The 22,853-nt window shown below is 42.5% G+C and overlaps 2 protein-coding genes across 4 annotated transcripts; both read left to right on the top strand.

Moving 5' to 3' along the window:
- The first annotated feature begins 938 nt into the window (after positions 1-938).
- On the top strand, positions 939-11,492 carry rlim (ring finger protein, LIM domain interacting). Of its 3 annotated transcripts, none has more exons than XM_079511548.1 (5): positions 939-1,104; positions 3,194-3,410; positions 5,055-5,165; positions 7,123-7,434; positions 7,647-11,492. In XM_079511548.1, exons 2-5 carry the CDS (start codon positions 3,242-3,244, stop codon positions 9,050-9,052), a joined length of 1,998 nt encoding a protein of 665 aa, XP_079367674.1. In that variant the 5' UTR covers positions 939-1,104; positions 3,194-3,241; the 3' UTR covers positions 9,053-11,492. The 3 variants fall into 3 exon arrangements, with proteins under 3 accessions (XP_079367674.1, XP_079367675.1, XP_079367673.1); XM_079511549.1 differs by having other exon boundaries at positions 3,191-3,410; positions 7,650-11,492; XM_079511547.1 differs by having other exon boundaries at positions 3,191-3,410.
- Positions 11,493-13,207: 1,715 nt separating this feature from the next.
- Positions 13,208-15,137, top strand: glod5 (glyoxalase domain containing 5). The gene is given in 5 exon segments (XM_079500497.1): positions 13,208-13,337; positions 13,853-14,005; positions 14,443-14,546; positions 14,548-14,596; positions 14,704-15,137. Coding segments are annotated over 5 exon segments (507 nt in total). The 5' UTR covers positions 13,208-13,280; the 3' UTR covers positions 14,848-15,137.
- Positions 15,138-22,853: the final 7,716 nt, after the last annotated feature.

Raw genomic sequence — 22,853 nt, 5'->3', positions numbered from 1 at the left:
ATACAATACATACATACATAAAATGGTAAATGGCAAATGGTGCATTTATATAGCGCCTTTATCCAAGGCGCTTTACATAGATTGTGCATTACATTCACCCATTCACACACACATTCATACACCGATTGCAGCGGAAGCCATGCAAGGTACCAACCAGCACATCGGGAGCAATTTGGGGTTCAGTGTCTTGCCCAAGGACACTTCGACATGTAGACAGGAGGAGCCGGGATTCGAACCGCCGACCCATGGATCATTGGATGACCTGCTCTACCTCTTGAGCCACAGTCGCCCTTAGTACATACATACATACATACATACATACATACATACATACATACATACATACATACATACATACATACATACATACACACACACATAGGCCTATAGCCTACATACATGATTATTGTAATTGCTATGCGAATATCTTGAAGTGATGACATGATATGAGTTTTATTAGAGGAGCCATACAGCCTACATGGTTAATAAATGTGAATATCTTGAAGTGATTACATGATGAGTTTTATTAGAGGATCCATACTGATTGGTTTGGGACGTTGGGTCTACTGTTTAAGGTCAATCCAAATCTGGGTTGTACATGATTAGTGGAGCTCCCTCCATCACCAGGTCCATTGCTGGACCATGGTGTTGCTGTACTCTGTCATCTACCCTGAGCCATCCCATCCCACCTTAGCAAAATGAACAGGCCGGGTTAGATCTTAGAGTATAGCTGTGAGGCCAAGGCAAGCACTAGACTGTTGCCTCGACCAGTTTGTTTTGGGATGCTTGTTGTTAGGCCTTTGCTATGGTACCCATACTCTATGATGGTGCCATGTGGTGCATGCATAGAAGTGACATTGGATGAGTGCTTCTGCTAGATAGGCTCTGCCTACAAAACAACATTGTGCCCCCCTTCTGCGCATGCGCGCCCTCCCCAGTTTCCGGAGCTTTCTGTTTTTTTTCCCCCTTGGTAAAGAGAACAGAAAATGGAATCGTGAGATGGATCATCGCACGTAGCTTCAACCTTCTTAACCGTTTTTATCAAGGATTTCAAAACAAATACCTGGACGAACACCGACGACGAACTGCTTGAACACACCACAGGTAACATTCTATATCTGTAGAATACTGCTGTTATTATGTATCGCCTTTCCGTTTTGCTTGTCTTCGTTCTTAAAGCTGAGCTAGTTTTAGTTAGCATGCTAGCGATAACAACGTCATTAGTTGACGTCGCTTGCAGGCTAACGGTTAGCTTAGCTTGATGCTGGTCAGTGTGTTTATCTTCTTTTTTCTTGACAGTTTATGGTTGGCTTTTGGTTCATGGCGTGTTTCTGTCTCGGACATAAACGGTGTTAAAGAGCATAGAGCAACATAGTTGGTCAACTGCCTCGAGACCAGGAAGAAAACGGGGGAAAAAATCAAACCCGTTAGCTTGATGAAGATGTGTTTTTTTCTTCTTTTTTGTAGCATGAAGCGATACTCTCGCGAGATGGGAGTATACAACTATACATTTAATAAAATGTGTTTATAACGAGTAAAACTCGTATTGGGATTAAGTGGGTATTAATAAACATACGGCCCAGGCGATGGTGAAGCCAAGTTGTCAGTTGGATAAGTTATCGGTTGTTTTTTTAATTAACTAGATGAACAGACGGCCTCTTGGTCGACATGCTAATGTTAATATTGGGCTGGCTAATCCAACATCAGCTTCCTGAGCTTTCAGGGCGACATATTCAGGTAACATCGTTAGCTAAGCTAACCGACCAGAAGCTAACGTTCCCATGTGTGATATTTATTTTAACCGGTTGGTCTTGTAGTGGATGGCTTGTTTAGACGACTTTTTCTTTTATTACGTTCGGCTAACCGGCTAACGCTTTAGCTAGCCACGGTTGTTCACCTTTAGCTAGCTTGTTAGCATGCTAATAGCTCCTGATGCCATTTTGTTTTTCCTCGACTTTGGCCTTAAGTCGCGTTTTTACAAAGGACTTATAATTATTTTTGAAAGCCTAATCGGTATATTTAACACCATATGAAGGCTCCTTAGCACCGATATCAATGTAAAGACAAGAGGTTGGAATAAACGAGTATGGAGTAACGAATGTCTTAAAGCCACTTTGGAGACCATGGACGTGAACTGACCTGCTGCTGTCTAGTCTGGCCTAAAGTCCTGCTGTTATCATCTGTCGTCTTATCATATTTTGCACTGGGGTTGTTGTGTATGGAGGATTATTATTCATTTATGTACCTCATTTTTCATTTCCAGGGCCCTCAAGTTGATAACATCTATTATCTGGGACCCAATATAACATTTTTATTGTTAGACTTGATTTGATCAGTTATGCTATTTTGTCCAGAAATCCCTTACTGCAGGGACTGCAGGGTATAAGAAGAACAGTGATAAGAATAGTTATAATAGACATTATTGTACATTATTTAGTTTGACTTACTTGTCTTGTACATATACAGTGATGTAAATAGATTTTCAATGTAATGAGTCCCAGGATGCAGTCCCACATTTTATGAGTCCCACTTCAACGTTCAACTTCAACGGTCATACCAATCTTGTGCATACGGTGAAAATTTGTGTGTGTGTGGGGGGAGAATGTTTAGACCTGTCACAAATGCAAAACGATATTATGCTTATATCTGACTTTTATACGACTTAAATGGTTTATAAGATTGGTTTCTCCAGATTGGGTAAATTGCCAATCACCGAACAAGTCATTTGGAGTGAATATCGACTGGAGCACCTCTAACATATACATGTAATATTAGACGAGTAACCATCAATCATTTATCTGGAGACCCTTGGATGGCCCTCAAGAACTCCTGGTGGTCTCTAGACCTCACATTCAGAACCACCGATCTGAGTGTCAAATATGTAATTTGGTTGTCATTGCCATTTTTCTCTGAAGCTATCGGACAACTATAATAGTTGTTTGGCTCCGCAGTCCGCACACTTTGTCTCAACATGTTTTTTGTGTGTGTGTTTTTTTTTAAGAGTTTTCATTGTGTTTGCCCAAGTGAGCCTTATACAATTGTTGCTTGTAGAATGTTTGTAAGAGCAGATGTTGTAGAAATGATATGACCTATGCAGGACGCCATTTCGCTACACTGCATTGTCAGCAAACTATGTGTATCTATTTATTTAAAAGGCAGCTGAGCGTTTCTGTTTGTTTTGTTGTGGCAGCAGCTGTATCCAGGTGGAGCGTATTGTTCATCCTCTCTCCCTTCTACATCAATGGAGGGGTCTGACAGCTCAGAGCAGAGCAGCGGTGACCAGTCAGAGTCACAACGCAGGAGGCAGCTTGACCGTCTGGACAGAGAGGAGGCCTTCTATCAGTTTGTCAACAATCTTAGCGATGAAGACTACCGCCTGATGAGAGACAACAATCTGTTGGGCACCCCAGGTAATCTGCTGTGGATTATTAATAGGATGATTATTATAGTTTTTACAGTTCTGCGATTGTGTACTGATGCGTTTCAGCAACCATTTTCAAAGTTGTTTCATTTAGCTTTTTTAATTATTCATAATAATCGCAAAAGACTACAGCTTTTTCTACAGATTTTATGTACAGGTGGAGGAAGACAAGCTTTTAACTCAAGAATATTGCATTTATACCTAAAATGTCCTGTCTATGTTACCTGATTTCTCTCTCGCCTGATCACACAGTCATCTCTATGATTTCACTTTGAACGTGAAACAACTGTAGATGAGTTTTCTATTTTGTCTGCTGTGACAATTTCATTTTTTTTAAATATTTTTGGGACCTTTTATCTTTTTTATTGATTAACAGTAGTTTGTCAGGAAAGAGCGAGAGATGGGGTGAGGCATGGAGCAAAGGTTGTCTGGATCGGGACTCGAAGCGTAACACGCTGTCAGGCCAGCCTAGGTGCCTGGACCGGTTGGCTGGCCCAGTCCACAATTTCCATTCTGATATGGATAATATGGTCTGTTTTCAGCACCTGTGTCTGTGTGCAGTGCACTACTGAAGAAGTGCAGAGCTATGGTGTGCTGTACTTTTCTGCATTATTCTTTAATCCTGTGGACTTTTATAAAAAAAAATTATAAAAAAATGCAGAAACAATTGCAGAATTCATGATGGTGGTGATATATATAAAGAAAAAGATGCAACGGCTGTTAACAGTTTGGTTGATTACCTTCCCAATGCATGGCAAAAGCTGCATTTATAATTATATCATGCATGTTTTAAAAGCTCAAGAGGGAAAAATCTGAGCTATGCTTTTAAGTTGGTGGCATTGCAGGTGACATCATTACATGACTTTCTCACAAGATACATTTGAGACGCTCCTGACTAACCCAGGCTACAGTCAACAGTAGTTTTAGTCATTGTGGTAAACCAACATAATTTGGTGTACTGATGTAATTTAAAGGACAATGGAAAAAATGTGTATATATATATATATATATATATATATATATATATATATATACTGGGATTTGAGTTCAGAGAGTGTCTGTGCTCAAAAAGCAAAAGGCTGCAGTCAACTGAGGACGTTTCTGTCCCAGGACAGTTGGAGGAGAAATGTAAGTTTGGAGCTGCTTTGAGCAGAGCACCGTGCCAGGAGAATGCATTGAATGGACTTGTCCTGGTAAGTCTGGTGGTCTTCAGTATGTTACTGTATACAGAAGAGCTGCCTGTGGGTCAATACAGCCTAGAAAACAACTGTCTGTTTACATGTACATACATATTAATTACAAATTCTCAAGTTCCCAATATTCTGCCGTGGCAGATGCGTTATTCTTTTCTTTTTTGATGCTTGCTTGCTAAATATCAACCAGCGGAGGCCTCCCGCAGGAAACTGTTTGTTCCATGTCGAGAGTTAATGGGTGGTTCTAGCTACCCACCATGTTTCTCTGCTGGCTTTGATCTGGCTCTCAGGCTAGGTAAGAGGGATGCATCACTTAACCTTGATCTAGCTCAGGCTAGGTAAGAGGGACTTTTAATCTTTGGAAAAGGAAGAAACCTGGACTGCCATTGATTCACTTTGATTGTTTTTATTGAATATGTTCTTTTTTATATGTCCTGTAGGTGAGATAACGGAAGATGAGCTGCTAAGTCGACTGCAGCAAATTAAAGATGGTCCTCCAGAACCGCGTACGAACGCTCCCAGTACTGAGAGTGGAGAAGCTGCCACAGGAGGTCAGTTTGTCAATGACGCAGGGCAATGATTCTCAACCTGGCTGTGGATTGTGGAAGCCAAGTCTATGGACGTTTTATGTTTGCTTTTGTGTGTCCCGTGACGTCATGTGGCTCTGCCAGCCAAGTCTATGGACTTTTTACTATGGCGTAGTAAGTGATTTTGACCCTCCTATACAGGTTTAATGTTTGTTTTTCCTTAAACAAACATTAAAAACGCCATTGAAATGGACAATTTAATGTTTGTTTTTGTCCATGTTTGTTTTTGTCTGATAATTACGTCATAGAAGATGTGTATATATTTACATTGGTAGCAATGTTGGAAGATGATAACAGCGCCCCTCACTTCACATGGGTGATTTTATTTTATGGACCCACAGTTTATTTGTTAGGCCCCCATTTGATCTAATTCATCTCTGTGATAGGGGTTAATGTCACTGACGTTTAACCAACGTTTGATCTAATTTATCTCTGGGATCGGGGTTAATGTCACTGACGTTTAACCAACATTTGATCTAATTTATCTCTGGGATAGGTAGGGGTTAATGTCACTGACGTTTAACCAATGTTTTTGAAAACTTATTTTAATATTCCAATATTCAAAAATATGGGCGGTTCAAATATTGGACAATCGCAATGCTTTCCCATCAATATACTCGCACAATGTACTCGCACATTTCTTTTCAAACCGACCAGTGTCTGTAGCAACTGAAGAATATAGGCTAGATTCACTCACTGCACTGGGAAGTGAACGATGCCAGGCATCAGTTGCAGGTGACCAGCACTGTGCTCTGAAAATCACCCACTTAATTGTATCTATTTGGTTATTTTGCTAGTTAAAAGCATAACTTTATTAATAAATTACTATAATATGGGTGCAGAATGGAAATGTGTAATTAAATGTAATGTAATATCTCAATTAAAATATGTAATAGAATGACCTAATATTATTTAGTAAATGTTTAGTAGGGCTGCTAGGGCAGCACTGTAAAATCAGCGTGTTAAAAAAAATAAAAAAATGTATCTGAATATTTATTTTGAATTCATATATTATAAGCCAGCAGCACTTACATGTGGTCGGCCGAGTCTACAGCCATCGTCCAGACTTGAGGCTCTAGCTCTGTCATGTTGTCTGTGTAAAACCAGGAAATGCCAACGTGGATGTTGTGTAAAGAAATTAAAGATGTATTTTGAGGGTTTTTTTGTTTTTACTTAAGTGAAGGATTTCTAAATAGCCTGTGGATAAACTGGGCACTGACTTCTGCTACCTCGCCAGCAAAAGGAAATTGTGATCTTTATATTCCTTGGCAGTTTAACGGACTTGTGTCATTGTCATAATCACAAAATTATGAAATGAATTATCACTATGTTGATAATCACTGTTAACACATTGAGCCCATAGGAGGAGTATAACTGGCATGTAAATTAATTACGCCGGGTACAGAGGACGAGCAGGCTCGTCTTAAGCCGTTTGATATCGCTACCACATTGCCTTGCTGTGTTGCTATGCACGTTTGCCATGGCCCCGCCCGCACTGCTTTTCTTTGTCAGGAGGCTTTTTTCTCAAACTAATGGGCTGTCCGTGGTGTTGAACAGATCGGCGATGTTTGGATGTTTTTTCGGATTATCCGGTGAGCACGATGGGAACATTGGCGTTTTCTAGAGCAAGTATGGACTTTTAGCTTGGTAGCATTAATGCTAATATATTAGCATTCAAGATGGACGCCAAAACCGGATGCGCTTCATAGTGGAATCGCCTAAATTCACCCGCCACCACCACTTTTGTCCACCAGGCGGCACTCTATGTTAAAATGAAACCTAGTATAGCCATAGTTTCATAGTCATGAAATTAGAATGATTTCTCAATTTTAAAAGAAGATAATTGATATATTGTAGAAGTCATTGTTTTCCTCCAGATTGTCACTTTGCTTGACTTTAATATGTATGTGACCTCGTTCAGAAGCCGCAGAAGGCTCTGAGGACCCGTCCAACGGAGACACCCTGTTGGATTGGCTGAACACCGTGAGGCGCACGGGCAACACAACCAGATCGGGTCACCGTGGTAACCAGTCCTGGCGGGCAGTCAGCCAAACCAACCCGAACAGTGGAGACTTCCGCTTCAGTCTGGAGATCAACGTGAATCGCAGTCTGGCCGCACAGCAGCAGGCAGCGGCGGCGGCTGCTGCTGCCGCAGGTGGTGAGCAGGAGACTCCAGCCGAGACGCCAGCCGAAACTCCAGTGGAGACGCCAGTGGAGACAGAACCAGAACCAGGTTAGGACCGCATCTATCATTATTACTTTTTCGTATTCATAGCAATGAATCGAGTGGAAAAGTGATTTTCATATCGACTAAGTTGATTAGTCTGAGTAACCCTTTTTTAATACTTTTATACTATCGTACAAGTGTAAAATCTGTGGCTATATTTTTTTAATGATTTAACAGAAAACAAAATTTCACAGCAATTGCAATTACTTTTTTAAAAGCAGGTGCCCCGGCAGCAGAAGTCACACCCACGCCAGTGCCAATGGAGTCTGAAGAAGTCGTGGAAGAACCTGTGGTGGAGGAGCTTGCCGTCATAGTGGAGCCAGAGCCTGAGCTGGAAGAAGCTGTTCCCCAGGAAGTGGCATCAGAACCTGCCAGCCCGTCGCCCGCCAATCGGCCCTCTCAGCCCCCGGTTCCCCCGACACCACGTCGGGGCCAGCGCAGAGCTCGCAGCCGCAGCCCAGAAGCCCGAAGGACCCGGGCACGTACAGCCAGGAGCCGCTCCCCTCTACCCCCCATCCGCGTGGCTGACCTGGCCGCTCATCTCGCCGCCGGTCCCCGCTCTAACGGGGCCAACGCTGCCCCAGTGCCCCCACCAGAGGGCAGTTCCAGGACTCGACAGCATATACCGAGTAATACAGAATATTTTGATAGTCCGTCATCCAGAGCAGGCGGGGCCCCACCGGAGGCCCCTAGCGTAGCATCTCAGGAAGGGGAGGCTGCCGCCACGGAAGGAGGCGGAGCCGACCGGCGCCCCCCCACCATCATGCTAGATCTTCAGGTGCGGCGTGTGCGCCCAGGCGAGTACCGTCAGAGGGACAGCATTGCCAACCGCACTCGTTCACGCTCCCAGAACTCAAACACCTTTCTTTACGAGAGTGAGCGAGGTGGCTTCCGTCGCACCTTCTCGCGCTCTGAGCGTGCCGGCGTGAGGACCTACGTGAGCACCATCCGCATTCCTATTCGGCGGATCTCTGACGCGGGCCTGGGGGAGGCGACGTCCGTGGCACTGCAGTCTATGATTAGACAGATCATGACAGGCTTCGGCGAGCTCAGCTACCTCATGGACTCTGACTCTGACTCCTCGGACTCGAACCGCGGAGCCGGCACACCCGCGGCGGATCTGAGCGAGGCCCTAAGCAACGCGGATGCCGACGCTGCAGCGGTGGATGAGCCGCCTGTAGGCAGAGCCGAACCACGGACAGTTGACACGCATTTAGAAGAGGGTCTGGTGTCTGGCCCGCCACCTGCCAGGGAAGGTGTCGCTGGCGCCGGCGTCGGCAGGGCTCGACCCAGGCCCCCCATCAGCCTGGAGGAGCCCAGCTCGCTGCCCTTCCTCCGGCTGGCGCACTTCTTCCTTCTCAATGACGACGATGAAGACCAACCCCAGGGGTTGACCAAAGAGCAGATCGACAACCTCTCCATGCGTAACTTCGGGGAGAGTGACGCCTTGAAGACTTGCAGTGTCTGCATAACGGAGTACGCAGAGGGCAACAAGTTAAGGAAGCTGCCCTGCTCCCATGAGTACCACGTTCACTGCATCGACCGCTGGCTGTCTGAAAACTCCACCTGCCCCATCTGCCGCAGGGCCGTCCTGGTATCTGCCAACCGAGAGAGCGTGGTCTAACATCGGTTGATAGAAGGGCTTTACACAGCACTCAACAGGAGGAGACAGCATGCCTTTTCCATTAATTTAACCGTGGTATCTGATGCCTCAAGCCGGTCAGAGGTGGTTAGGACTGTTTTTTCCCCCTCCTCGTCATATTCCTAAATTTGATCCATGGATATAGGTTTGATGTGGGATGCTCCGAATGATCAGGCCCTTGCATTGACATCATCAACCATTATTGACAGAAAAGCTTGTTGTATTGCAGCACAGCCTCTGATGCACTGTGTCCAGGTAGCAATCTACTGCTAATGTGCATTTAAATATAGGATTGTTATCGGTTCAAGACCTTATTTATTCTCATGAATTCAAGTTTTGTTTTTTCAACATGAATGCAGGTTTTTGCAAAGTTTTTAGTTTTTTTTTAAGTTTATCTTTTTACTTTATCTTTTACAAAGTCACTACAACCTACTCAGAAAACATGTGGAATGTTAAATACCTATTGATACATTTTTAACCACTTGAACCCTAGCGTCCCTTTTCTGGGGCCGAACATTCTGCCAGTACAGTCGATGGACAAGCTAACAACGTGCCGTGCAGCGATGGTGTCGTAAGCTTGTAGATTGGCTGTTTTAGCTGAAGATATTTAGTGTAGTGTGAAAACCAGAGAGCGGCCTAGTATAGAGCCCTGGAGGACTCCGGCCAACTACGTATGTAGGGTTTAATTGGTTAAATTTATACAAAAACGTAAGATCACGTCATCTCACAGCAGATCATTCAGATGGGAGCATCCCTTGGGTCGGTGGTATATTTAAGTACTCAGGCGGGTTTTTCAGAAGGATGTCACACTTGAGCGCGTTCACACCATGTACCACCGTGTATTGAGAAACAAAACTGTTACTTATTTGTCAGTGGCACGGACCGCCAAACACATCAACGCTTGCTGAATTGTTAAAAAAATGTATAAATGTAGAATGTTGTACAAAATGTAGGGAAAGACATAAGTGCAACTAAGATAACCTTTGGAATGCTTTGCTCTGTTTTGGAATTGTTAAGCATCTTTACTTTTCACTGATCAATACAAATGATTGAGTTGTGTTCAGACCTGAAATTAGGGATATACCGATGCTAGTATATCAGGTATTGGCCCAATAGATTATTAATGTGTTGGTATCCCATTTTCCCTATACTATATCTACCAAGAGCTATGTCTACTGCACCACTTATTAGAACAAAGTGACATTTTCTTACTTTCTCACACATAGAGAGATGTTAACTCTGTAATGGAAGAAATTAGTCAAAACATCTTTGTGCTATTCTCCCCAAATTACTTGTTTAATTGTTTATTTACAATGTAAAAATGTGTATGTATTGGGCCAGTAGTCAGTATTGACCTTAATGTGGTATTGGTGTATCCCTACATGGAATGAAGCACAGATGGGGCCTCTTTCTTAACCGACACCACGCTATGATTTAAGCCTAATGTTGTACAACAGTGTCACGTGCCGAAAATAGCAGTGTGTAGCAGGGACAACCTGTACCTCTTGTGTTTACTTCCCCACCTGATGCCACAACGGCATGTACATTATCTGTTTAATCCCGTCTTTGTTGTATGGCTGGTATGTTTGACAAGGCAGCTCGGGTCTGCCAGGTTGTCAATGACGTCAAACAATTGATGGAAGCACTGTTTGTATTCATCGTCTTCAGACTCCTCATACATCTGGCAAACACTTCATGCATTCATTCACTTTTATTCATCCATGCTTGTAGTTAAAAAGCTATTTTCGGCGCGTGAGACCGTCATCCGACAAGTATAACTTGGGCTTTAGGCTGCCTTCGGCATACAATCGACCGTTTCTGTCATTTTGATCAGGTTTCATTATCCAGATTGAAACATACCTCGTCTGAAAAGAAACGATGCCTTTTTCTTTGTATATCTGTCACGGAGACTCCACCACCAGATGGCGCTCACCTCCACTGTGTCCGCCACTCTTCTCATGAGTGAATGCTTCATATTTGGAATGTTGGTGTGCAATACATTTAAAAAAAGATACAAAACCTGAAAGTAGAGAAATAACAAACCATGATTATAAATGTGTATATTATAATTGAAATATTGTAGACTGTTAAAATCTCTTAAGAAATGAAGACTTGTTACTTAATAAATGTTGGAAGCGCTTTTCTTTTATTGATGTGTCCTTTTCATGGCATCATGGCTGGGAAAGGAACACTTCATGCTTGTTACCGTGACGGTTTGACGGTTTCATGTGTGAAGCTTTTGTGAAGCTGTTCTGATTGGATATACCATACACATGTAAATCAACTGTATTTTATTTCTTTTTTTGGCGGTGCTTCCCTAGTCCTGGCCTTGATCCATACCCCAATGCAGTATGTTGACTGGGTATTAAAACCCACTCCATCTAACCGCTTTTCTGAATTAAACAGGTTATTATGCTACACATTGGCTTTGTAGGCATGCATTATTTCACTCTTGGTGACATTCCTGTTTAAAGCCTGATTTATAGTTTGTTGTGTGACTCACGTGCCGGAAATGGCAGATCCACAAACTCTCGTGAGCTTGTAGATCGCCTATTTTCGGCATGCCATACCAAGATTGTACAACGGCATAAATTTGATATGTGTATTCACTGGTTATTTTTTACATAATATAGCTGCTGCTGTTGCATGCCTTTATTGTATTGACAGGGTGTCTACTATGTATATTATCAACACAAACGGACACATGCATCCCTAACCACACCAAAGGGTCACCTGTCACCATGCAACTCCTTGGGTCAAAACGGTTGCAAGGAGTTAACGCTAAAACAGTCTTGACCCTTTGGTGTGGTTTGGGCCATTGAATTCCATGCGTTGAATCACTAGGGTCAACGTGCCACAACAACAAGACATCACACCGCAGGGATAACACAAACCGTCTTGACCCTTTGGTGTGGTCGGGGCATAGTTTAGTTTTTCTTTCTTAAGTCATTTATTTTATCTCCCTGTTAGGTGAGATTAAAAATAGTTTGCAATAAAAACATTAATTTTCAAATATTTGATAGTTAAAGCTGGCACAGCTAAAATTTGGAAAATTGATTTTATCCACCCAAAATACTTGAGTTGACTAAAATATCCCCCTCGCACATGCATAAATGTTAATGAGAATATTGTTTTTAGAGAACTATATAACCTTGGTCCTGGGGTACCTTTTTACTTAAAATATAAGTACTCAACTTTTTTTTATTTTTATGAATGAGGCCCAGTGAGAGGACTGATAGCAGGTGAAACTGATGAAGACGGTGATGGTATTTGGACCGAAACCACAGAGCACAACAGAGCAATGTTCTACATTTGATGATTTCTACGTATGCTGTGGTCACTCAGTCAACCCATTCATTTAATTTAATTATAAAATATCAAGCTAATTTGAATGTAGGCCTATTTAATTATTATTCTTCCCCAGGTGAACAGGAACAGGTTGAGTTACTTGCAGCTGTTAATGTTAAGTGGAAGATGACTTCAGCACCTAAAACGTGGTAAGAAAATTGTCTGTTTTTCTACCATACTAATTATACTAAACATCCAATTCAGAGAGACTTGGTACTGAATTCGTGGTGGGACCGGGTGAGGGAAACATACCTGTAGGCAGGGCAACATTTATAAATATAACAGTTTGTAGAGTAAGCATAGTTGTAGTTCGAGGAAACCACAGGTCAATACGTAGGCCTATACTTAAGTTATTTAATGTCCAAATATTTGACTCACTCAGTAACGTGCGTGCGTATAAACTATGTACACATTGTATTACGGTAAGATTGAAGCCTAGTTAGCCTACACCAGAGTGTAGAGTAGGAGAGTAGCGACACGCTATGATCTCGCCGCAAAGCGGGCGCATATGGGCTATAGTTCCAAACATTGCTCCTATGGCTGGAACTATCCCATTGAGATAGAATGAGCACTTCCGCATTCCATTGTTACAATGGGAGTCATGGAGTCAACGCTAGTGTCGCCACTCTCTTATTAGATTACTCTGGCCTACACCTGGCTCTGTTCCATAGCTCTAATGCGTTGCATTGCATTGCATCTAATGCAACGCATTAGAGCTATGGATCAGAGCTAGCCTACACCTAGTCTCGCGTTACCAGACTGTTGTCTCTCGCAATTTCCAAATGCATTCGGAGATTGTGGAATAGTTGTCTAGCTACACGAGTCGACTTACTCGACTACCTCGAGGAGGAAGCAAGTAGCGATGTCGTTCAGGACCTTTGGCAGCCGTTTATCACAACTCCAACGGACACATTTCAAGGTGAGCAGAGCACTGCAGCAATGTTTAATGAAACGTACGGAGACGTTTCGATCCGCCTCGCTCTTTATGGAGCTGAATTGCAAGCTGAAGTACTGAACCTTTGCTTTTATCACTTGAAAGATTGCCGAATCATTCCTGTACATTAAAAGAAAGCAGGTCTACTTTTAACTTTTCCCTTTTAAATATGAATACCGTAACTTGTAAAGTCCAATTTGACCACATGGTGGCGTCTCCTGGTTTCTCAATGTACCGCCTGTCCGGGGGACCCCCAGCGGTCATATCATAATGTGTGCCTATTTTACATTGTTGGGTATAGCCTAACAAAAAAATCCTATTTGCTCATTCTAGTTGCAACTTGTAGCCTATACATATTACCACAATCACATGGGCCATACAAATAGGCCTATACATATTTTATTATACTTTGTGTATACTTCTAGGCTTTTTATAATATGTATTTTACTAGCCTATACCTTCTTGCCTAAATCAATTGTTGATCTCTCTCTCTCTTATAGACTTTCTCCAGACCAGCATTAGTGGTCAGATGTAAAAGCAGCTGTCCAGTGTCAGTCAGCCACCTGGACCACCTGGTTCTGACTGTGAAGAACATTAACACCACCATCAACTTCTACTCCTCAGTACTGGGCATGGAGGTCATTACCTTCAAGGTAGGAGGACCACGCTCCACACACCATTATTTATTTTGGTTACCTACCTACAGTCTTCTGGGTTGAAACTGAAAATAAAGCTTTCCTCACTTGATGATGCACTCTTCCAATGTGTCCACTAGATGGCAGGGTTTGATCACCGTCAGCTCATACAGTGACTTAACCTAAAGCTTTTGAAAAATGTGTGATGTAAACAAATAAACAAAATAAAAAAGGGATATTTGTGTGACCCATAAAAATGGGTCTGCGATGACCTTGGGTTTCAGAACCAATGCCCTTTCAGTTCATTAGGTTTTTAAAGAGCTGGAGAGATGGGGAGACCTCTGTTACTGAACAAACACTATATAAATTACTATGGGAATATAAAGGTATTTTTAACACTATTTTAACAAAGAAATATCGCACAGATCCCTTTTAAACAAATGCCTTCACTTCAGGGGAACCGTAAGGCCTTGAGTTTTGGGAAGCAGAAATTGAACCTTCACCAGGTGGGTCAGGAGTTTGAGCCAAAAGCTGCAAGTCCGACGTCAGGTTCTGCAGATCTGTCTGATCACCACGACCCCGCTGGCTGTGGTCGCTACACACCTGCAGGTACCCCCCCATGCCCAAAGAGGCGAAAAATTATTGATTGATTCATTATCGATCATTTTTATTGTCAATTAGTTTGATTAAGCGCTGTACCACATTCTTGTCTTCAGGATTGCGGGGTGCATATAGAGGAAGGTCCAGTTGAAAGAAGTGGAGCCGTGGGAGCCATCACCTCACTGTACGTCCGTGACCCTGACCACAACCTGATTGAAGTGTCAAACTACAACCACACAGCTCCTGTCGTTTGTAAATGAGCGGCATTTGCGAGTTTGATAATGCGATAGTTAAAATCAAAGATTTTTCAAAAGATTTTCCAGAAATGTTCAAAAGAATAATGAAAATAGCAGCTCTTCAAGCTCACAACTCGTCATGATGTCAGGTGTTGTGAGTTTGTGCTGTTTTCACAGTTTCTTTTAATCCAGCGATTAATTACTAATGTCTTTAAGTTTGGGTCTCTGAGACAGATCTACAAAGGTCTGTCTGTCTTTGATTGATTGATTTATTGTATTAGACAATAACAAATGCAAAACAGTACATGGTACAGTCAAAGCACAATTGATCCAAAAGTATAGCACCGAAAAAAGACCTTGCGGTCTTGTTTCCATTCGGGTCCCATGCATTCATTCACAACACAATCTCAAAAACATTACAACTATGTACAGGTGGAAGTACAAAAAAATCAAAATACAAATAAATCACTCTGAGGGGGGTATAAGGAGGTTATAAGGAGGTATAAATCACTCTGAGGGGGCTATAAGGAGGTTGGGCAGTCACTCTGAGGGGGGTATAAGGAGGTTGGGCAGTCATCTTCTCTCCTTTTGACCCGCTGACATTGATAGGTGATTTCTCAGACCGGTTTTAAAGGAAGCTGTTAAAGATACATTTAAGATAAAGGAAGGATCAAAGACCAATTTGTTAGAAAGATTTTGTTATGTATTTAATGATACATATTTACCAATATGAATATGAAAAGCCCAACTTCCATCTTAATAATTCCAAATTATCCATCAGAAGCCAGTGATTTGTTTGTTTTGAGGGAAGGGGGCAGGGCATTTCACACCTGAGTGGCAGTGCTGTGGAAAGTTAATTTACCCATATTTGTTCTATATGTGGGTGGCACCAGATCATTATTTATACTCACTCTAGTGTTGTGGCTGTGAGTTGCTCACCTTTGTGAGGTAATCAGTTAAGTAAATGGGGACTGAGGGCACAGAGGGCAGGGCTGAATTTACAATTTTGAATGTCAGCCCCATTTTCAACTGCTTGACTCTGTCTTCTACCCGGAGCCATCCTATGCCATCAAAATGCGTTGCATAAAGGTGGGTCATGGGCCCTAGGCCTAGAAGGAGTCGGATTAGTTTGTTTTGAGAGGTTTGAAGCTTAATTTTTTGTGACATTGAGATGTTCGAGAACCAGGAGGTACAGGCGTAGTCAAATATGGGCTGAATAAGAGCTCCAGCTAATGTCCTGAGAGCCCTCTTGTTAACAAAGGAGGAGATTCTCCCCAATAATCTTGTCCTTTGATTAACTTTTTTGATCGCCCTTGTTGCCATGCCTTCACCTGTCAGCTTGTTGTCCAGGATACAGCCCAGATATGTAGGCCCTCATTTATCAATTGAGTGTAAAATCTGCCCCAAATTCGAGTGTAGGTTTCGTAGTACACCCACGTCGCCACGGCATTTATAAAGTGATCGCAAACAGCTGATCCTTCCTTAATTTCGTTCCGACGTTAATAAATATGACGGCTGAAATCTATCTGGCACGCCCTATGAAATCAAGCCTTGCCCTCGTTTTTGCGACATGAACAACTGCATTACCTACGACCTTGGAAACCATAGTTGCATGACGAAAAAAGTCAAGCCTTGCCTTGCTGCCCGCCTCACCCCCCTCTCATACACACACACACACAGACGCACGCACGCACACGCAACTTGCAAGCAACTGTCACTGTGTGTTGTTAGTTGTATATACAATTATTAAAATGTTTATTCATTTAATATACAACAAGATTAGTGAACGAAAACCTGAACCTGTGAAGCATTAATTAAATAACATTGCTCACGTCATTGGAATGAGTTTGGACACGCACAGCCCGTGACAAATACTCTTTTGCAAATAGCTGCATCTCCTCCGCTCCTGTTCTGTCTGTCTCTGTCACTGTCGTGACCTGCATGCACGTTTATGACATTACTGTATATTAGACTGCCTCCCTGCGCAGCCTAAACCTTATGTGGTACTGGTGGTAGGCTATAGTGGTGGAGGTCCGTGAAGTTGGCACCCCGTGATTTTCCATATGACGAAGGGAAAAAAAGATGCGGTCCCCACTTGCGCTGCCTCGGCACTGTCGGCATGTCACATTTATTGGCATTCGAGCGCGTCGGGTTTATCCTTAATTAAAAGGACGAGACGTAACGCGAGAAAGACATGGCTCAGCTGTAGATTGCAGTTGCCGTTGGTTGGTAGACTTGACTATAGCTGCATAGCCTCGGTCCCAGGCTTACTTATCTGCGAAAAGAAAAGGTATAGCTGCAGCTATGCAAATGCCTCTCGATCCATGTCATGGAAGTTAACTATTCCAGGAGGGGGGAGGTCGGGGGGGCTACCGGTATGCGCTCATGCAAAACACTGTTTAAATGGTTTTAGCATGACTTGCAACATTGTTTTTAATTGCGCGATTTTAATTGCTTGCACACCTGGAAATATCCTACCAATTTCATATGACATGCCTTTAGAAAATATATTTTTTTCACATGTATTATTAGTTTTATACATTTTAGGAGTGAAAACATATGTTTAGATGCCTGTGACAGCCTCTCAGCTGGTCAAACAATGCTGCTCCGCTGTTCTACAACAGAAAAACAGGTGAGGACAAAGCGTACGACAGCTCCCGACCTAACGTGATTTTTGTCCTGGCACACGTTTAAATTCAAGGTTTTGCGGAAATGGTAAATGCCGAAAATTCCGGTAATTTCTGCATGCACCCATATTTTGGCGTACGCCGAGTTGATAAATGAGGGCCTGAGCATCTCCTCAACCAGAGTTTTGTCTTCTCCCGATATCAGGAGAGCCGAGTCGTCTGCAAACAGGAACAATTTTCAATTGCAGGCGGCACTCATATCATTAATGTATAGTAAGAATAGTAATGGCCCGAGTATGCTTCCTTGGGGAACCTCACAGTTCACTGGAAGGGGGGAAGACATAGTTCCGTTTATGTCTACTATTTCTTCTCTTTCCTCCAGGTAGGATGTCATCCAACTTACTGATGTACTATCGAAACCTATCGCCTCCAGTTTGTCTAGTAGTATTGAATGATTTACGGTATCAAACGCTTTTTGAAGGTCCAGCATGACCATGCCACAGTATTTGCCCGAGTCTACCTGGCGTTTGATGTAGTCGTTCAGGAACAGTAGGCATGTGTCAGTGCAATGGGATGTCCTGAAACCAGATTGGAAGTCGAACAGTAGATTGGGTTTGTCTAGGTAATTGCTGATCTGTTCGTAGATTAGTCTTTCAATGATCTTTGACGTGGAACACAGGATGGAAACAGGTCGGTAATTCCAGTGTCCAATTTGCTTCCTTTTTTGTGCAGGGGCATTACATGTGCCATCTTGAGTTCCTGTGGAACGTGACAGACTGATTGATAGATTTGTAATAGAGGGTATGCGCGTGACATCATTATCAAACCAGGAAGTTATGCAGGAATGCCTAATGAGTGGCAAAAAACTACTTTCTGGCCTTGGCAGCCCATGAATCCAAACAGAAAAGTCCTATGTGATTGCATTAAACAACGTTAAACAATGTTTAACTCACTTTGCCTATTGCTTTGCCACTCGATGTGCCATTCACTTTAAGCATGCGCATACCCTCTATATGGGTTATTATTGGAGCTATAGAGACAGCTGCGTCTCTGAGGAATCTGGTGGGGGTTTTGTCAAAACCGGTGGCCTTATTTGGCTGAAGTGCTATGAGTTTTTTTCAGCACATCTTCATTTTTTACAGGTTTAATTGAAAATGCTTTTTTTTGGGCCCCTAGTTTTCCATAGTGGGCTCTGATGTGTTCAGCACCGTACTGACCAGAGTGAGGGGGGAGTTTACTTACCATATAAAGAGGAAAAGTTTCTCTTCTTGGACAAAGGTTTATTCAACAAACCAGAATTATATCCAAGTTGCCCTCACTGCCTCAGTCCAGCAGGAACACTCTGCACCTTTGTTTGAATAAAGACAGTTAGACATCAGCTGACCAGGCAGAGAGAGGGTCTATTAATACTGCGTAATTCTCTGGACCAGTGGCTGGCTGCTACTTTAAATATACCTGCTGTGAACAAACGGGTAACTGTGTGTTTTATGGAAATAGCTTCTCCCTAACAAGTGTAAAACTCTCCACACCACAAGTTTAGATGTGAATGGGTAAGTACATTGGCGCTTATAAATCATATTTCAGAATGTGAGAAATGAGAACGATTGTGTCTTAGCTGATGTTATGAAAAGTACTTTTGTGTACTGTGTGCCTACTTCAGAAAAATAACAGATTTATCCATTACCATGTGAAAATGGTAAATATACAGCAAGGTAAATAGTCACAAAAGTAGAGTGCAGAGAGAACCTCTAAGGGCACTAGGGCAATACATTTACTACATGGATAAAAAATAAAATAAAGCAAATATATCCGTTGTGCATAATTGTAGTTTGTGCGTAAACCTTTTGTGCAGCAAGAACCACAAAGGATATAAGCTCTCTTATTATGTTTTATCCTGTTTGTCTATGCATTTTTGTGGAAAACCTCAACCAAGACATAATTCAACAGCAGATATGCATGTATGTACCGGTATGTACACAAAAAATAATCCCACGTGGTAGCCTTTGTCGCCAGTGAAGATAACTAACTGGACTCGGTACTTGTTCAGCATACTAATGGTTGCCAGCAGCAGTGGTGGAAGATGTAGCAATACCACAATATAAAAAATATTCTGTTAAAGTAAAAGGCCTGTATTGAAATCTTGATTTACTTCTATTATCTTCTTGCTTGAGCTTTTTGTACATGCTGAACTGCAGCAAGTTACTTTCGACAATCGGTTCAGGGAAAACCCGCCTACCCTGGTTTCTGTTGCGTCCTTCCTTGTCAAGATACAGAGGCTTTCACCTGGTGGAAGATGAGGGGACATTCCCTGATGTAAAATAATTTACAGAAACGAAACAGAACGTTCTACCCTCAGGCCATTCTGACCTTGAATGACAACATAACTTAGGACACTGGTTCTCAACAATGGTCCACCAACGTTCCAAATGGACCCATATGGGTCTAACTCTTGAGTGTGTAGGATTCTGCGTCCATTTGGATCAATTTCTACACACTCAGAGTTAAATATACACATACATAGTACTTACTTACTTATGCCTACTACCCCTTCTGGGCCATAGGCCGTCAACAAGCGATCTCCAGGCATCTCTGTCTTGGGCTGTTCTGTCCAGCTGGTTCCAGGTCATCTTCATGGTCTTGGTGTCTGCCTCCAGGTCTCTGCGCCAGGTGTTTCTTGGGTGACCCCTTTTCTGCTTGCCCTGCGGGTTCCATGTTAGAGCTTGTCTAATGATGGTGCTTGCAGGCTTTTACACATACATAGTATACTATACATTTTACAGTGTATATGAGATATGGGTCCCAGAGATACATGTGGGTCTGTGGCCTAATGCATATCAAACTCGGGGTCCTTGAAAGGAAAATGGTTGTGGATCACTCTAGCGTTGTTTTTTTGTTATTGAGTGGAATGTGTTATTACCTCCAAACATGTCTGGCGGAATTATACTGGCCATTAACCATGAAAGAACACCGTGTGAGTTTTTGTTGTTTCAGTCAAACCCATTAAGAAGCATGACATATATTTATTTAACCAAAGTGTACCAAGCACTGAGGATTCTGGCCACTGTGTGTCTATGTTGTCCTTGCAACTTGTTTCTGTGGGAGATCTAAATGTTAAGACAATGCTCTCACCGCTTCCCTTGTCAATGTCATTTACTCACTTCTGATGTGTGACATGACATCTGGGTTCACCATGATGACCCTGGCATAGAGGCCAGTGAGTATAGCGAATACAGGCTCAGTGGACACCTAAACATTGTGGGCACACATTCAATTGGCTAGTTTTTAAGTTGGGACATGATACAGGTGTGTATGCTTTTGCATACACACCTGCATACACACCTCGTTCGTATAAACGCCCATGAGCTTTTATTTGCAAACTTAGTCAGCCTCATTTATATTATTATATATACAGCATGTTGAGTTTGCAGATCTCCGCTCGCCACTCACCGTGGCCTCACCACCTCTCAACAGCGCAACACAAGTCCTCCACATCCCCAAAATAAATCTAGGGTATAGTTTCATTCGTGCCATATACTCAGCCTATGCACAAGCACAACCAATTGTTTTAATTCAAAGTGGTATATATTCTGTGAAATGTTTATTGTCATACCGTGTATCTACAAGCTTCAAGTGAGTGCTCCAAAAGTCAATTGAAATAAGATAAATGCTTTTTCATTTTCAGGTCATTAACGCATTTCTTGAGACAAAAATAAATCTAAAATGAAATAGTATATAACAATAGTAGCAATTATAAATAAAAGATCATTTGATTTTCAATTTTCCAAAAATGCCCTGCTAATTTGTGGACAATATTAAAATGAAAATGCAATTTAGAAAATTCAAATTAAATAAGAGAAAAGCTTTTTAACCTTCAGATAATGAACGCATTTAAGTAAAAGTATAATGCAATAGCATTTACATTTCATCTCCAGGTGTGCTGATTCTATGACAGAATGAAAAAGCAAAAGCAATTTAAATTGCATTTTCATTTTCAAATTGGCGTGTGTACGATTTGAAAATTCAATGTGATTTGCTTTTGGGGTGGGTGGGAGATTCAGGGGCCAGTTTCGAATTGCAGCCGCCCGTAGGTACCCTTTGAGAGCGGTTTTGAAGGAGTCAAGGGATTTGCATGTCTTAATGACTGTTGGTAGGGCGTTCCACATTTTGAGGGCATAGGAGCGAGACATTTTTTGGCCCTTGTCCCTTGACATATGCCATATGATCATCTCTTGTTGTACTGGCCATTAACCAGGAAAGAACACAGTGTGAGTTTTTGTCTTTTGTGCAAACAGTCAAACCCATTTAATAGAAGCATATCCTTCTACCCTAATGGACAGGTCAGGGTTGCCATATTATGTTGGCTTGTTTCCCGCCAAAGTTGGCTTGTTTTGGGCTTGTTTTTGGAGGTGGGTTGGCTTATTTCTCTCACAAGAGTTGGCAACACTGGACAGGGGGTACACAAGCACATGGCCGTGTATCCGTCGTCCTCCTCCTACCAAACCACTCTGTTAGCACTTCACAGTTGACCTGAGCAGTCACATTTCAGAGCTCTCTCCAGACAATGCAGTGACATGGCTATGTTCTCAACTTTTTCCTCCTCTTCATCCTATGGATTACGGACGCATACTTTAATTCAACATGGATTTTACACCAAGAAGAGATGGAACGATACGGAAACGAAGCGGAGGAGTTTCACAGCGACTTTTTCCTCCTAAACGGCTCGGAACACATTTATTTTGGGTCGGCAGCGATTCAATGGACACTGGTTCTCAACAATGGTCCACCAACGTTCCAAATGGACCCATATGGGTCTAACTCTTGAGTGTGTAGGATTCTGCGTCCATTTGGATCAATTTCTACACACTCGGAGTTAAATATACACATACATAGTACTTACTTACTTACGCCTACTACCCCTTCTGGGCCATAGGCCGTCAACAAGCGATCTCCAGGCATCTCTGTCTTGGGCTGTTCTGTCCAGCTGGTTCCAGGTCATCTTCATGGTCTTGGTGTCTGCCTCCAGGTCTCTGCGCCAGGTGTTTCTTGGGTGACCCCTTTTCTGCTTGCCCTGCGGGTTCCATGTTAGAGCTTGTCTAATGATGGTGCTTGCAGGCTTTTACACATACATAGTATACTATACATTTTACAGTGTATATGAGATATGGTATATGAGATATGGGTCCCAGAGATACATGTGGGTCTGTGGCCTAATGCATATCAAACTCGGGGTCCTTGAAAGGAAAATGGTTGTGGATCACTCTAGCGTTGTTTTTTTTGTTATTGAGTGGAATTTGTTATTACCTCCAAACATGTCTGGAGGAACATACTGGCCATTAACCATGAAAGAACACCGTGTGAGTTTTTGTGCAAACGGTCAAACCCATTAAGAAGCATGACATATAT

This window comes from Electrona antarctica, assembly GCF_951216825.1.
Source record: "Electrona antarctica genome assembly, chromosome: 1".
NCBI classification, from domain to species: Eukaryota; Metazoa; Chordata; class Actinopteri; order Myctophiformes; family Myctophidae; genus Electrona; species Electrona antarctica.
The sequence above is the reverse complement of the archived record's forward strand: the minus strand, read 5'-3'. Positions and strand labels throughout refer to the sequence as shown.